The sequence below is a fragment of the Pagrus pagrus genome (assembly GCF_965226575.1).
Source record: "Pagrus pagrus genome assembly, chromosome: 18".
NCBI lineage: Eukaryota > Metazoa > Chordata > Actinopteri > Spariformes > Sparidae > Pagrus > Pagrus pagrus.
This window is the reverse complement of record NC_140202.1, coordinates 14,488,957-14,504,817: the sequence shown is the minus strand read 5'-3', so window position 1 is coordinate 14,504,817 and position 15,861 is coordinate 14,488,957. Positions and strand designations below refer to the sequence as shown.

Genomic DNA, 15,861 nt, shown 5'->3' with positions numbered 1-15,861 from the left:
TTTTGTCTTTATTGTTTTGTTTTGGGTATTCTAACAACCCCCCTTAGGACCTGAACACATTACAACTTAAAGCCACAATTAAAGCTATGGTTGGTTAGTTTTTTAGTAGCACTATTTGTCAGAAATCTCTAAACACCCCATCAACAATCAATAAATCAAATGCCCAGAACAAGAAAGAGAAGAAATCTGGTTCCTGTGGCTTTCAAAAGCCCCTTATAAGCTCATTCTTGTTTGGGATGACCTTCCTAGGTATCTGTGGCGCTTTGCCCATTCACTGATTGCACAGGACCTGAACCTTTCACAAAGCTTGACACAATAAAGCTAAAGCTAAGAGAGCTAGAGGCGCAAGAACGGCAGAAATAGTGCCACCAAAAGTTCCTGATACTAACATACTAGCTTGACAGCAGTGAGGACCAACAATAGTTATGATTGTTACTACTTCATTATGATAACGTTAAAGGTTTTCTTACATGTCTACTCCTGTTTGAAATTTTTGCCAAAGTTCGCCTTGATGTTGCTCCCAGTGTCTCTCTTGCCTATTTTTATCCACCTGACTTTCTTTTTTCCTACTGTTTTTGATGACAAGAATAAAGAAATAAAAATAAAAAATAAAAAATCTGACTGGCTATGCCCTTGAACACAAGGGATGCACAGCTGGCTGCTCATCTGTGTGTTATCCAGCCAGCAGAGTGACGGCCCTGAGGCACAGCTTTGATCTGCTGTCTCTCTCTCTCTCTGTCTCTCTCTCTCTCTGTCGGACAGAATCATTACACCTTAACTACACCTGAGGAACAGGCACAAGATACTCATCCACCAACCTAATTACAGGGATACGGACAAAAATCATTGTCACTTCGTATTACAGCCTGTTGCTGGTTCAGGATGTGGGAAACACTAAACGCAAATAGATCAAAAAAAAAAGAAGAAGAAAAAGGTGAAAACAATTAAGTCGGTCCCAAAAGCCTGCCAGAGCAATTCTGAGAGGAAGCAGGCGGAGGAAATGAGACATTTTGCAAGGAAAAAAGAAATATGCTGATTTAACAGGGATTAAGTTCATACCTCTGAGGAAAAGCTCAAATGCAGAACAGCAACACATCTGACTCTTCAGATATTCAAGTGAATAAGCACCTATTTTCAAACCGTGTTGGAGGCTTTGACTAATCGATTTACGCATTTACCCAGCTCCTCTTGGGTCAAGGCTCGGTCAGGCTTTAATGTGTCACTTGATCTCCCAAAAAAGTGCACGTTACCATCTATGCCACCCCATCTCAGGATAAATTTCACACCCAAATTCAAGCAACTGAACTAATCCCACTCAAATCACATTAAACAACTCGCAAATGTTAACTGTGAGTTTGAGTTTGTCTAGAAATACATCAAAGCATGAAGTCTGAAATGTCTACGCTGGTTTAAATAGAATCACTCAAGCGATGAGCTGACTTCTGTGTGATCTATAGTGCGCGCCGCCTGCACTAATGAGATTCAAATTCTGCTGATTAAGTGCAAATCTGACCCGTCTTTTTTAACATTCATGGAGAGACAGGGGAACGAGGTGCAAAATAAACACACATGATTGGTTGGAGAGGAATCATCAAAGCTGCACGCACACACACAGTTAGTGCGGTTTGAGAGCCACTGCTGTTCAATCAACACTCGTCATCTTTAGTCATTACCTCAGGGTGATATTTATTTCTAAAGCGCACATTTTTATTGCAGTCAAACCTCCATAGTCATTAACTAAGAGCCTTTGTGGTTTCAGTATGAATTAGTGACTCACTGAAGTAACCCCAAATCAGTTTATGTAAGTCTTTATTTGAGTTACCCAATATCTTCAACAACTATAAAAGCTGAAGTCGAATCAAAACCAGGAGCGGAACTGAAAACCAGAATGTAATTTGTCTGGTTTCTGTTATTGGAGACTGGAAAAGGTACATAGAGAATTGAGTTACAGGGTGGAATGAGATCTTTTTGCATATCTTAAATTCTTTCAAGTTAACAAAAGCCTTCTTTCCGATCCTTGGTGTTGTGGAATTTAGCCGACGCTTCCTAGTAATTATTTGAAATGGTGCTGTGAGTCAGTGTGAAAGAAACGCTTTCTCTCAAAGACAAATGGCATCATTTCATTTTGGCCATGGTATGAAAGCTGGTATGTAGCATCTGGCAGAGCTGTTAACAGATAACAGAGTCTGAAACAGCAATGTTAATACCTCAAGTGTTTCTACTATACAACATCAGGCCGCATGAGGAGTAATAGGCCAGAATTTCAGTATGCCGACAGTAAACCGTACAAACAACGAGTAAGCACAGACTGCTAGGAAAATGGATTGATGTTGCTCGGGCCAGATGTTCTTAAATCTCATCATAAAATAGTAAAAATAAGTGCTTTTTTTTTGTGCCACAAGCAAATGGTAGGAAGGCGGGAAGTTAGGAAAATATTGTGGCTTGGAATTCATATTAATACAGTGAATATGACGGGTGTAGTGCTTCAAGTGACAGTCGACTTTTAAAATATTTCACTTAAACCACAGTCTCTCCCAAGTGCCATGATTGGTGAAACATAACCACAAAATGTTGATCATGCTGGACATATAGGGGAAAGATCAGGATTTTGCAGACAGGTGAAGCGTTAACATACTATAAAAGCGTTACATTTTGCTAACTGCAAAACACATTTGTTGTTGCAAATCAGTATGTAAATGTGATTTCAAGAAGACAGGGTGGACCTAATGCGTCTGTATGCTGGTATGAGACAGAGTGGAAAACTGTCCCTCACTTGCTGCTATGCGAGGCTGCATGCTGGATAGGATTCAGGAGGAGAGAGGGAGGGGGTCTGACATAATGCTGTGAGTTTTGGCAAAGCTCAGCCTGGGTTTTCTCCTGTCACTGGGATTGACTGCAGTAAGAGCCACTCGCGACGGTCCTGCCTCTGTGACTAAAGAGAAAAGCCAAGAGACTCACTTTTCCTGTGCCTCTAAAAGAAAAGGTGGTGTTGTTGAAGACGTGTGAAACAAGGTATTTGCTGCCGTCTTATCGGGAAAACTTCTGACATGAAGCTTTTGAAAGGCTGAACACATCAAGTACAGTACATGCAAATATTCGCTACATGCACTACATACCAGAAGATTTGTGAAAAAACAAATGAAACCTTTGTGGGCAATCAGAATGAGAAGGTGATTCAAATCTGGCCGTAACCATGTGAAAGGTGAACAAATGTGCTCCATGGAAAAATGCCAATCAGCCAGCTCTGCTGGATCCAAGTATGCTCATCACAATTGATATGCCCACATGACATGCTTCTGCTAGTCGTAAACACTCAACCCATTCATATGACAGAAAGCCAGGTCGGATCTGATGAGCGAGAAGCTCAAATAATCACTTTCTTATGGTAAACAATGTTATCTGAGTTTGATACAGTAAAGAAAATGGTGAGGGAACAGAAGCTTACACCAACATTTAAATGTGCTTAGATAAAACAGTTAACTATATTGAATGTGACCATCAACCTGTCATACTGTTACTTTAACTTGTGAAGACAAAGGTTATAGTTACTTCCTCACAATAATTAATATAATTACCAACCCAATAACTGTACCGGGAGCGGCTGCAGAGCTCATTTCCTGCCCAGGTTTGTTGTCATGCGGCAGTGTAAATGAATGTAGGCCTAAATCAAATTTCCCCAAGTTTGCCTCAAGAGAATATGACACATCAACTAAAGCTGTTTTTCAAAGCGGATGTAAAAAGAAAAACCTTTAGATGTCTGTGTGGAAATGAGACGGGCGAGAGAGAGAGAGAGAGAGAGAGAGAGAGAGCTGCTGCATATTTACAGGCACTCAAAGAGATGAAATGAAATTGCAACAGGCTCAGTGTAAATACTGGACCACATACTCAACTGGTAGTCCCTTTTAACTGGAGTGACTTGATTTTTGGTGGGTCTAATAACGATATTTAACGGTAAAAAATTCTGATGTCAATATAAATGTGGTTATTAAACAACCACTGGAGGCAGGATACTGTGCAGTTTAACAGTAAACTTTATGGTCTCAATGACATCAGTGGATTGAAACAGTAGACTTTACTGGGAATTTAAGAATTAAATGACCTGAAGGATCCTTTTCCGCATAATATTCTCTAAAAAAAAATTTTCACATAAGCACATCAGACAACAAATACACTGAAAAATATGTAATGGCTAATATCAGTATACTTGTCCCCTGTCGGGGTCTAGCTCATTGTTTTTACACAACTGGTAGTTGTTCCAACTGAGCAAAACACTCATTTATTTCCATGGGAATAACCCAATTAAACGAGAAGCATGAGTTATGTGAGTCTGGGGAAATACATGGACCAAGGGATGTGAAATAAATGGACACACAGGAGATGTGCAGTTTACCAACTATTCATTTTTTACATTTTTATAACAAAAATTAAAGCGAGATGCACTTTAAATGTCTGCGATGGCACTGATGATGATCGCTGCAGATGATCTTAGGCTATTGTTGTTTTTGTCTATCTGATGTGTTTTTAATGTGGCCATATGTTCTGCGATGTGACACAAATTGCCTCTCAGAGGACATGACTTTTTTTTTTTTTTAAGTCTTTGAGTTTAAGTCTAATTGACTACAGCAGAACAGCAGCAGCTTATTAATTTATCTGAAACAAAATCTAATTATTACCAAAAAGTTTTAAGGCTTGACTGAGATGGTAAGCTTTGTTTATTTATAAAAGCAAAATGCTACAAAGTGCAATGGAAACAGACTTAGCTTAGCGAATTTAGTGAATTCATCTGACTTGCGAGGCATGTGACCGAAGAGACAGAAAAATGTAGGCAGACTACAACAACAGCTGTGTTAAACACAAGGAGACTGTCATTTTTCAAATTAATACAGAGAACAATCATAAATACCCCGTGTCTATCACGTTTTCTACATTTTCGCCACTGTTTCAGGTTTCATGCATAGATTTATATAGAACAATCATAATTATAATAACATCATACAGAATAATTACATATATATCATTTATCATAAAATAATTATATAGAATAACGATAAGAGAATAATAAATGTTTGATGGCGCTCTTTTGATAACCGTCTTCTTCTGCAGTTGTGAAATGGCGCCTGACTAGAGAATTAGCGCCACCTACTGTTTACAGCATAACGTGAATGGATGGAAACAAGCATAAATTTGTTTCTTTTTCTTTTTTCTGTGTTAAAATGAGCGCCACCTTTGAATGGAAACCTGTCTATTGTGGGCAAATTGATTTATTCTGGCATTTAGAGAGAAAGATAAAGTAAAGCCGGACTGAAGAGGGGAAAGTTTTGGTGTGGTTTAACACAGCAAAACACTAATTGAGGAAAACGTGCATTTCTGTACTTACTTATCAAAATGACGATTGAGAGACAAGTGTTGTGGTGTTTTATATAATCCATGGCTTCCTTTCTTTTTTCCACCCGGCAGATCCACAGAGAGTTGTTGCGGTCTTTGGCACCTTTACGTCCTCATGAATGCGCTGAAAGAGACGGTCACAATCAGGCTCCTGAGGCGCACAGTTCCCGGACACACTGGCGCGCTCCTCCGGACAGTGTAGTTGTTTCTCCAAGTTGCGCACTGTTACTCATACCGGTGATGCTGATGCTGCTGCAGCTCCCAGTGACGACAACACCCCCACCACCAGCACCACCACCACCACACACACTCTCTCTCTCTCTCTTTCTCTCTCTCTCTCTCTCTCTCTCTCTCTCTCTCTCTCTCTCCCTCACTGTGTATTAGTCACCACTCATATAGGCTCCTGGTCCTAGAGACATTCATTTTCTCTGTCTGCTTCCTGCCCTGATGTCTTTTTTTATCTTCAGTTTTAAATCTCAAAACAGTTTTATCTCTTTGTTCCGGCTGCAGGTGGTGCCACCATCTTGATAATGAATAATAATACATTTTAAGAAAGATAAAGTTTAAAGGTGCTTTGTGTTATAATGGGGAAGCTATTTAGTCAGTGGAGAAAAGAAAATCTTCATAAAAAATACATATTTCTTGAATTTGTTTTCTTATACTGCACAGTGAACCTTTAAATCAACAAAGAGAAGAGAGGAAATAGAATCATAGTGGTATTTAGACCGATTACTATATGTTGTCTTATTCGACTATTTTTGCAGTGTTGTAAAAGTACCTAAGAATCACAATTAAAGTAAAGATATTATGTTTAATATCAACCATATGAATAGTAGGATACTTGAGTAAAATTCTAGTTCTAAAGTAGCCTATCTGATATTAAATGTGGGCTTCTCAAGTATCAGAAGTAATTTCTGGCAATAAATAATAGATGTAAAAAGACAAAAAGTCTTATTATTATCTAATTAATGCACCAGGTGTATAAGTGACACACAAAGTAGTTTTAAGAACTTTAAGTAGTTCAGCACGTTACAATACATCATATTTTATAAACTAATGTTTGGTACGTGAAATCTTGATCTTCACAGTAACTATAGCTGTATTAAGTAAATAAATACATTTCCCTCTGAAATAGAGGTGTTTAAAATGAAATGGAAATACTTTAAACTACTTTCGAGCACTGACATTTATATTCATTGAACCAAAAACTGTCTATTGCGAAAAAAAACATGCTTTTTTATAATTCACATTGAAGGTTGAACTGCTTGTGTTCTGTTTTCCAAGCAGAACATTGTCCCTGTTTCCTATTGTTATTTTTTAATTTACTATGGTATGTGCTGCCATGTGTTTCTAATAAACTGCTTAGAGGCACGAAACATCGTCCGTGTTTAAGAGGTTTTTCGAAGTACAATATTGCAGTCCTTCATTTATGACAAATAAAACAGAGGTGCAGACAGCTTGTGGGTTAAATGCAGCCCTTGAGCAACCGTGTTTCAACCCTTTGATCATTTTGTTAGTAGACTATTAAGCCCATTAATTCATTCATTAATTCGTTCAATCTGTTGCTAAGCATGAAAATACTCTAATTTCATTAAAAAGTTTAAAACCAGGCTGTTTAAGCAGAGGCAATTTTCAAGATTCAAACTGACTACCTACTGCTGGCCCAGATGTTTATGAATCACTGGATAATGTGAAAAACCATTTCATCATATTTACACTCAGCTTGCACAATGCAGATGTCCATGTGTATTTTAATGTATGTACACAAAACCTACACTACAGAATAGATTCAGCTAAACTACCGATCACCATCTTCATTGTTTTAAATCATGCAGTAGTCTTCTTGTGAAGTCTAAACACACAGCAGTGTATGTTTCTCTTTGATTGAAAAATTAAACGCATGAATCCACATCAAGCAGAATTTCAGACGCTGCTTCATCGATGTTTTCATTTTGTTTTTACTGAGAGCTGATAATAAATTCAGGACTGAAGCTTGATGTGACGCACGTTCTTAAAAAAGGCAAACTCAGAGCCAAGGTTGTACTACGATGCACAGAGAAGTTCAATTTGTGTTTTTGTCTCTAACTGTCATGGTCTTGACTTTTAGATTAGTGATTTCCTATCTTATGTTGAAAGCCTCTGCTTGTGTGTCATGTTTTACTTTCCACTTCCTGTCTTTGTCTTTTCCCCGCCTGTTTTTCTGTGTTCACCTGTGTTTCGTTAATAAATCATCAGCGTGTATTTAAGTCTGTTATTTTCCTTCACTCTTGGTTGGCGTGTCTGTGTTCCTGTGTCTGTTCCCTCAGCCCTGTTGTGTCCCTTGTGTGTCTTTAGTGGTCCTGCATTGTTCCCTGTAACTTGTTGACAGCCTTTTGTTGCCCGTCTTTTTATTGCTTGCATGATGGATTTTGGATTTCTCAGCTTTGTTACTTGAACTCTCTTTTGTTTATCAACCTGCCTGCATCTGTGTCTTAAAGTATAAAGATCAAATTGTCAAATCTGTTTTGTGTTTCTTCTTCTTGAAGCTCCACAGAAACAGCAGCTGTGGTAAAACGGTCATGTCTTCAATCAGATCGAGGTCTAATTGGAGATTTCCAACTTCCAACTGTTTAAAGTTATCCAATACCATTTGTGTTTACGTGCCCCAAAGCATTTAACCAGAATCTTAACAAGGGGGAAATCAGACTGGGAGGAGCACAGGGACACAGAAGGGGAACAGAATACTGGGAACACATGTGAGCAGAGAGTGGAAAGTGACTAGACACAAGAGGATAAAACTACAAAATAAAACAGGATATAACTAACTGAGGTGGTTACATGAGGTATAGTATTAGTGAGTATTAGGGTCCATGTAAAAGCAGCCTCATCTTCACATCTGTATGAGGAAGAAAACTGACCAAAGACAGTCGCTAAACATATTTGAATTCACTTAATTTGTTATTGCTGCGTGTGTTCTTAAGTGTTTTCTCTATTTCCAGTGATTGCTTCATATAGGTGTACCTTTGTTCTTCAGGAGCTAGTGCTTTAGTCAAGACTTGCGATGAACCTGTCAATCAGTGGTGGTTTGGGGGAAATGTTATTCAATATTCTGAGCACTTCACACTGCAGATTTGCAAAAGACAAAAAAAGGGTAGGGCGGCTGTGGAGGCGGGGGAAAATAGCTTCAGGATAGAGGAAGAAAGAGAGATCTAAGGAGATTAATAGCTTCGAGGGTAAGAACTGTGGCTGTTGTGACTGCGATTATAAAAGCACCAGGGGATATTCTTTATTTTGAAGGGTCGTCCTCTCAAAGACGCCAAGAGTCCATTTCATGCACCATGGGAGAATCAACCGCTGCTGAAAAATGGAAGGCAGGGATCGAAGAGATACACAGGTGCTATAGGCTCATTCAAATATGTTGTTGTATATTTTTCACAGTCCCACTATGTCTGTCTGTCTTCTCTGTCTGACAGAGCAAAAAATGACAGCAGCCTGCACAGATGTTTCTTCCTGTCAGCTTTTAAAAGAGAATAAAGCTGCCACCCTCTGGTGTCTGAGTTGTTGATCCTTCTAGCCTTCTTCACATGTGTTCATATTCCTCCTGTGAGACAGTTGTGCTTTTTTAGGTAATAATTACAAACTGACAGGCTTCGCTGTTTGAGGGAGCTCAAACCACTGGAGGGACTAACGACACCTTAACAAACACATACATAAACATTAAATCTTATTTGAATCGATGGCGTGAGAGTATCAGCAGAATAACACTGAGAAGGGTCAGGTTATAATACCTGTGTACACCTGCAAGGATGGTACTGGGCATTGTGGGATTGGTCGCTGAAACAACTTTTGCCTCGCAGGTGTTTTTTAGAACTTTGTTTATTTTCAGTGTTACCAGAATTTAGAAAATAATTGCACTTGTAAATCTAACAAGTCGAAGAAAAGTAATCAAGCACACATCTGGAAACAGCTTGAAAGAAAAAAGGTAGTGCCCACACACTTAGTTCTTACTTTTCCGTCCAAATGTTACATTTGCTTTGTCTGTGAATGGATGACCAGAATTTTTAATGCGTTGCGTTTCAGAGTATGTATCAGGGTAGAAAAAGTCTTAAATTGTGTTTCAACTGGAAGGATGGGGAATTGGGGATCTCTGCTGCAGCAATCCTATCACCAAAGTTAAAGCTGGCAATGTGTATTTCTGCAAAACCACTAATGTGTAGAAACTTTACAATATTTTATGTTCCGACGTTTATTTGGGTTCAATTTTCTCAGACGTGAGAGTTCGGTCATAAACAGCAATGTCAATGTGATCGGACACATTTTGTTGAAAAATCAATATGGTACACAGCCTATGATGAGAAAGGGAACATGTCAGTGGTTTGCAGGAACATTAACTGTTGGCTCTTTTTAATCATTATTTCATTTTTGACTGTACTGAACTTCAAATGAGACCAAATTGAAATTTGAAAAACAAAGAGATTGTTCAGAACTCAGGGTGACCTCCTCATTGACTCTAGACCTTTAATGTTGTTTTGAAACCTATATATTTTTGCTGAATTTATGGCCTTTAATAAGAAAATAATGCCAAGTATGACTCAACAGCTGTGCATCATCCCATGTGCAAATATCAAAAAAAGAAAGAAAGAGAAAAGTTAAAAGGCTGAACGTCTGTTGTTAGGCGCTGGTGTGCTCATAAAGCCTTGCTTCTTGAGGCTGCCTTGAAAAAGCTCTCTTGTTGTTTCCATCAAGATGTTTCCTTTATCTAATCCTCTTACAAAGGAGAGACTACTCTTCACCATAAAAGGCGGAGGTGAGTGAGTTCAGAAAAAATAAGCCACTTTCTTAGTGTTGCTTTAGTCTGGTTTTAGTTATTCTAGTTAAATATTTACCACCAATTCTACGTAATTTATATACACCATGTGATTGTTTGTGCATTTGTAATTAAAAGAGTTTCGCGGCTTAATTTAAAACATCCTTTTTTGTTTTGAAACATCCTTTATTGTTTTGAGACATTCTTTTTTGTTTATTTTTTGTGGTGCTATTGTCTGTAACCAACTCAAAAGGTCTACAGGGGTACAAGCTACAGATGTGGACTTTTGTCATTGTGACTTAGAGTCGACTCAAGATGAAGTTTTGATGACTTGCAATCTGATTTGACAGAAAATAAATGACTTGAGACTCAGCTCGTCACTTGTACATTAAAGACTCATGATGACATGATGATTCAAAATGACTTGTCAGTGTTCATTTTACGTTTTCAGTTGAGTGTTTTTAGTCTTGTTTTGTCTGGCTGTCGTTATTTCACTGTTTGGGATATTGAAAGAAATTAAGGAAAAATAAGCTGTCATAAAGTTATATATATTTTTATATATTTTTATTTGGTTGCACTTATTTAAATAAACATCAATAATTATGAGACAAATTCTATTAATTGTCATACTTTCTGGAATAATATAATTATTAGACAGCTACTAAATACCTTGTCTTTTCTCTTTATTGATTTGGGACTTCGACCAGGTGACATGAGTCACATGTGTGGTACAAGGTAGTTTAAATAATCTAACTTAAATATATCTCTATGAGAAGATGTTTCTTTGTCTTCTCTCCCCATCATCAGAAACATGCATTTACCAGCTACACCACAAATGAATGCATGTTTTTGTAAGTTGTAAATATGTTGATTATGAATCTATTTTGGTTATTTGATTCATAGTAAAGGGCAATAAAATATACATGCCAAAAAAAGGCATGAAGGACACTGCTGCAGCTGGTTGAGCAAATCAGACCACCACAGCATCTGCTAGAGTTTACACCCTCTTTACATCCCCATGACACTAAGCAGAACACTAAACTTGAGGATGTAGCAATTTGAACAGCTTATTCCCGCTCACTTGTCATGTTGTCACCACATTCGTCATACATTTGGCAGTTCAAGGTCAATTCCAAGTCATCTGAGACCAAATGTTGCACAAGCTCTTACCCCAGGTTCTGGGTGTTCTCTTTTCAGCAAAAGAGGTTAGGTAGTTTCTAGACTTAACAGACCTGTTGATCCGTTGAGCTTAGTTGCATGTAGCAGACTGAATGCAAAATGTCCCTAATGTACTCTGCAAGATCCTCCTGCAATCATTCCTTTTGTGGGAAAAAAGAAAGTAAAAAGGATTTTCGCAGGGTGATTTGACCACAGTGGTTTCAACAGAGCTCAGTCAGTAAAACATCACTGATTGTGATTGTCAGTCCGTAATCCTCCAGAGAAGACTCTTCCAAGCCGACTGTCAAAGCCTCAGCCAAATCTGACCAATGAATCATCTCTAATTGCCTCTCTTCTTCATCTGCTATTGCACAGGAGAATTCCCCATGCTTGAAACAGCTGCAGTTGCCTTTCAGTATCCAGTTTCTCTACATCATTTTATCTTTATGTTTCAATCCAAAATAAACATCATTGGACATGTTTTCATGCTGCTACAGCTACACAGTATGGTTCTCTTACAGGAGTGTATTCTAACAAGGCTGTGAAGCTGTCCAAAGCTAATACACAAGAAGAAGAAAAAAAACGTCCACCTTTGCCAGTGTGTTATTGTCAATCCCAACTGCAGAATCTCACATAATCACATCATCAACAAGAAAATAGTGGCTGATTTTATCAAAATGATGGTCTCTGCAGTTGTTTGGGAACACTGAAAAAAAATACAGAGATTTGCTTTGACAGAAACTCACAAAATTGTGTGAAAGCAACACAAACTATGTATGTTCAATCAACACAAGTAATAAGTGTTGATAAAAAGTGATTGAAATGTGTTTTGATAAAGTAAATTAAACTGATCATTTTACTGCCACACAGTTTCATCCCTTTATTTCAACACAATGCAATCCCTTTTATTGCAACACTATTTGTTCACTTAATGCTAACAATATTTGTTATTTAAATATTCTGATGTCGATTACATTTTCATATATGTAATAGTTAAAGTAAAATATAATAATTTTGTAATTAAAACACATTCTACATATAATAATAATTCCTTAAAATATTAATTAATCAATACTTTTCAATTAGATTTTTCTTGATCATTCTTAACATTAAACACTTTTTCCCCATTGAAAATGATGTAACAGTTACAACCTTTATTCCAGAACCTGGGAAAACAGCAAATATTCGCAACATTAAATGTGTAAAGATAAAAAAAAATCACAGAAAAAGTCAAATATTCTCAGCTAGGAAAATACTACTCTTCAGAGTGTTTCAACCTGGTGACACCAATTCTCTACATCACAACCAGTTGAACAAAAGGAAGCTCAGGTCCTTTAATGCCTGCAGCCGGATGCTCCACCAACAGACTGAACAAACTCACCAAAAAGGCAGGGTCTGTTGTTGGCTCTAAGCTTGTCACCCTGGAGGAGATGGTGGAGAACAGGATGCTGGCAAAACTGCTGGCAATCATGGACAATGCCTCTCACCACCTCCACAAAACTCTGGACAAGCTTAAGAGCAGCTTCAGCAACAGGCTCATCCAACCCCGCTGTCTAAAGGAACAGCACAGGGAATCATTCCTACCTGGTGCCATCAGACTTTATAACGCTCACTCCAAAACACACACCTACTGCACCTTATCCTCTTGCACCTTATGTTCTATCTATCTATCTATCTATCTATCTATCTATCTATCTATCTATTTGTACTTTAAACTTTTTCAGATGCCAACAGTCAGTGTTGTTAAATGCAACATGTATCTTGCACTAGATCATCAGGATCCTCGTTGAGGTAGACACTGGTATCTTTGTCTTTCATTACATGTACTGTATCCCCACTGTGGGCTGCTCAGTAGATCCCTGGATGAGAGCTTTGTGATCTGTGACCTGTAGAATCCAACTTCACAAAATGAAACAAGATGACATTACATGTTGCCATTCTATAATTAATTCAGATAGAGTCAGGAACGTGCACATACATAAACATAACATGAACCACACTCGCAGGCCATATACAGGCCAAGAGCTGTTGGTGTGTGTAATTATCCCTTCTATCCATACAGTCTGTGGAGCGATGACTTCATAACAAGACCACACTGACTGACATAGAGGAAAAAATCCTCAGACCTCGTTCTGAAATTACAGTTTTTCTCCATTGGTTTGGCTCATTTCTTGAAACAGAAATTACATTCTCAAAATTACATGGACAAACCTCCAAACCACTTGGCAATTGTTCACAGCAGAATTGAATTTCTCATTCATTCCATCAAATTGCAAATGTCTTTGTACATCTTTGCAAATGACTAAGTACAGGTAGCCTACAGTTAGCACAGTTAGTCTACATTTAGCACAATTTCCAAGTGAATAGATCTTGTTGATCTAAACTGATTGTTGATTCTCAGTCTAATGGTTGTTCTCTCCAAAACATGTCAGCATCATTTCATTGTATAAGTAATCACATGCACAATAGTCTGTTCAATTGTCAAAATTAGTCAAGGACCTAATACCATGAATACCATATATGAATCTCTGGGAACATTTGATAAATTGATTAATTGACAGTCAGGTGAAAATAGAACTTGACTAACGAAGGAGGAGTTTCACACATCTCAGATGACCAATCAAACAACATGTTTGGTTACCTGACAGGTGCTGTCCATGATTGTGAATGCTGCCAAACATGTATATGTAGAGCTTGACCAGGACCAGTACAATTTCTGAACATGGAGGCACCTGGCCAAGTAAATGAACAAGGGCAACTGCCTGCTCGAGGAAGAGGAAGAAGAGGAGGAGGAGTAAGGGTGCGTGGTGGTAGAATAGGGGGAAGAGGCCAAGGAGCACGAAGACACCATGCTGTCCCGGATGAAATTCGGGCCACACTTAGAGACCATGTTATCAACCATCGCCTCACAATGGCGGAGGCAGGTTGTGATGTGGACGAGAATCTGTGGCCAAACAGACAGCAGCGTGTGGATGGCCAGGAGGGCGAGGAGGACGGCCAGGAGAGGGAGGGTGAGGACAGCGACCAGTGAAGAAATGTTAGTTTTGAATCTCCAGCTTTATTTACAGCACTGTAGGCTACATATAATTTTCATTGTTTTTGTTTGTGTTTATATTACAGTATATTGTGCTGTATACATTTTCTTTTAACTCTGATGTATGGAAGTTACTTTATGTGTGTGAATAAAAATGGTTACAATTTCCTTGGCAGTATGAGTGCAATGTGTGATGTCAAACCTTGGAGGGTAGTCTTACCGTAAAATCCTATTTTTTTTTTTTTTCCAGTTTTCTACACAATTGTATTCTGTTAGCTAGACAAAAAAACTAGTACAGTAGCCATTGTCAATGAAGGACTGGGCTAAGACTGACAGGTGGACATATTTCAATGGTCCTCTGCCATAATGACAAAACATTTTGACTTGCAGTGCTTACACAATGCCAAAGGGACAATGCATTTTGGGGGCACTGACTATTTATATGAGAAAGGAATTTAGTTTTGACACATGAGTGAACTGTTTTGGGAGAGATATGAGCTTCTGCAAGTGAACCATGGTGTTGTGCTGAACCATCCAGGTTATTTTGGCAAAAGCACCAAGAGTGTTTGAGAATGTCCGGTCTGTTTCGAGAAATGAGCCAAAGCAATTGAGAAGGATATTTTGTTTTTTGGTGGCACTGACTATTTATATGGGAAAGGAATTTAGTTTTGAAGCATGAGTGAACAGTTTTGGGAGAGATATGAGCTTTTGCAAGTGAACTATGGTGTTGTGCTGAACTGTAAGACTGTTTTGCCAAATGATCTTAGAGTTTTGAGAATGTAATTTCTGTTTCAAGAAATGAGCCAAACCAATAGAGAAAAACTGTAAGATAAAGTTAATGCAAGGCTTCAACAATCTAAGTTAGAAATGAATTTGAAGTTTTTAGTTCCAAATCAACTTTTTGACAGTGACAACAAACCTATAAAAATAAAATGACTAATGATGATGAAAATACCCACTATTTTATCTGAGTCAGACTACTGAGGGCTCAGTAATATACTTAATATACTCTGTTTATTTCATTAAGCTGAACCTTAGAATGTATGAAGGGTGAAGCTTTTGACAAATTGGGAGAATTTTACTCAACATGACTTTCGAAGTAATTATCACCCACCTTAAAATGCAGTTATAAGTCAAGGAGTAGTCTGAGGTTGTTGCATGAATTTCATGAAACACACATTACAGATAAGGTTTAAAAAGCTATTTAAAGGCTATTGTTAGTTTGACTAGTGAAAAGGAGCTAGCTCTAACATCTGCATTAACATTAACTGCCTCATGTTGCTTACTGGCAGATAAACAGGATGACAGCTCAGTAAAAACAATGCATTTTAATAGACCATCTCTAGCTCTTACTGATTGGATTTAATTACCTTCACTGTGTAGAACGTCCTGGAGGTCCACTACAAATCCTCCGACACAAGAGAGAAAATGGTGCAGTCTGTAACGGTCCTTGGCTGTAATTGCGTCTGTTTCCAGGAGGCGGGGGTTTCAAAAAGAC

The 15,861-nt window shown here is 38.2% G+C and overlaps 1 protein-coding gene across 1 annotated transcript in view; it reads right to left on the bottom strand.

Moving 5' to 3' along the window:
- Positions 1-5,572, bottom strand: part of ltk (leukocyte receptor tyrosine kinase) — a 54,995-nt gene extending 49,423 nt beyond the window's left edge. The window contains exon 1 of the mRNA XM_084380869.1: positions 5,378-5,572. Within this exon, the coding sequence (XP_084236995.1) occupies positions 5,378-5,429 (52 nt within the window). The 5' untranslated portion in view covers positions 5,430-5,572. The remainder of the gene's footprint in view (positions 1-5,377) is intronic.
- Between the last annotated feature and the right edge of the window lie 10,289 nt (positions 5,573-15,861).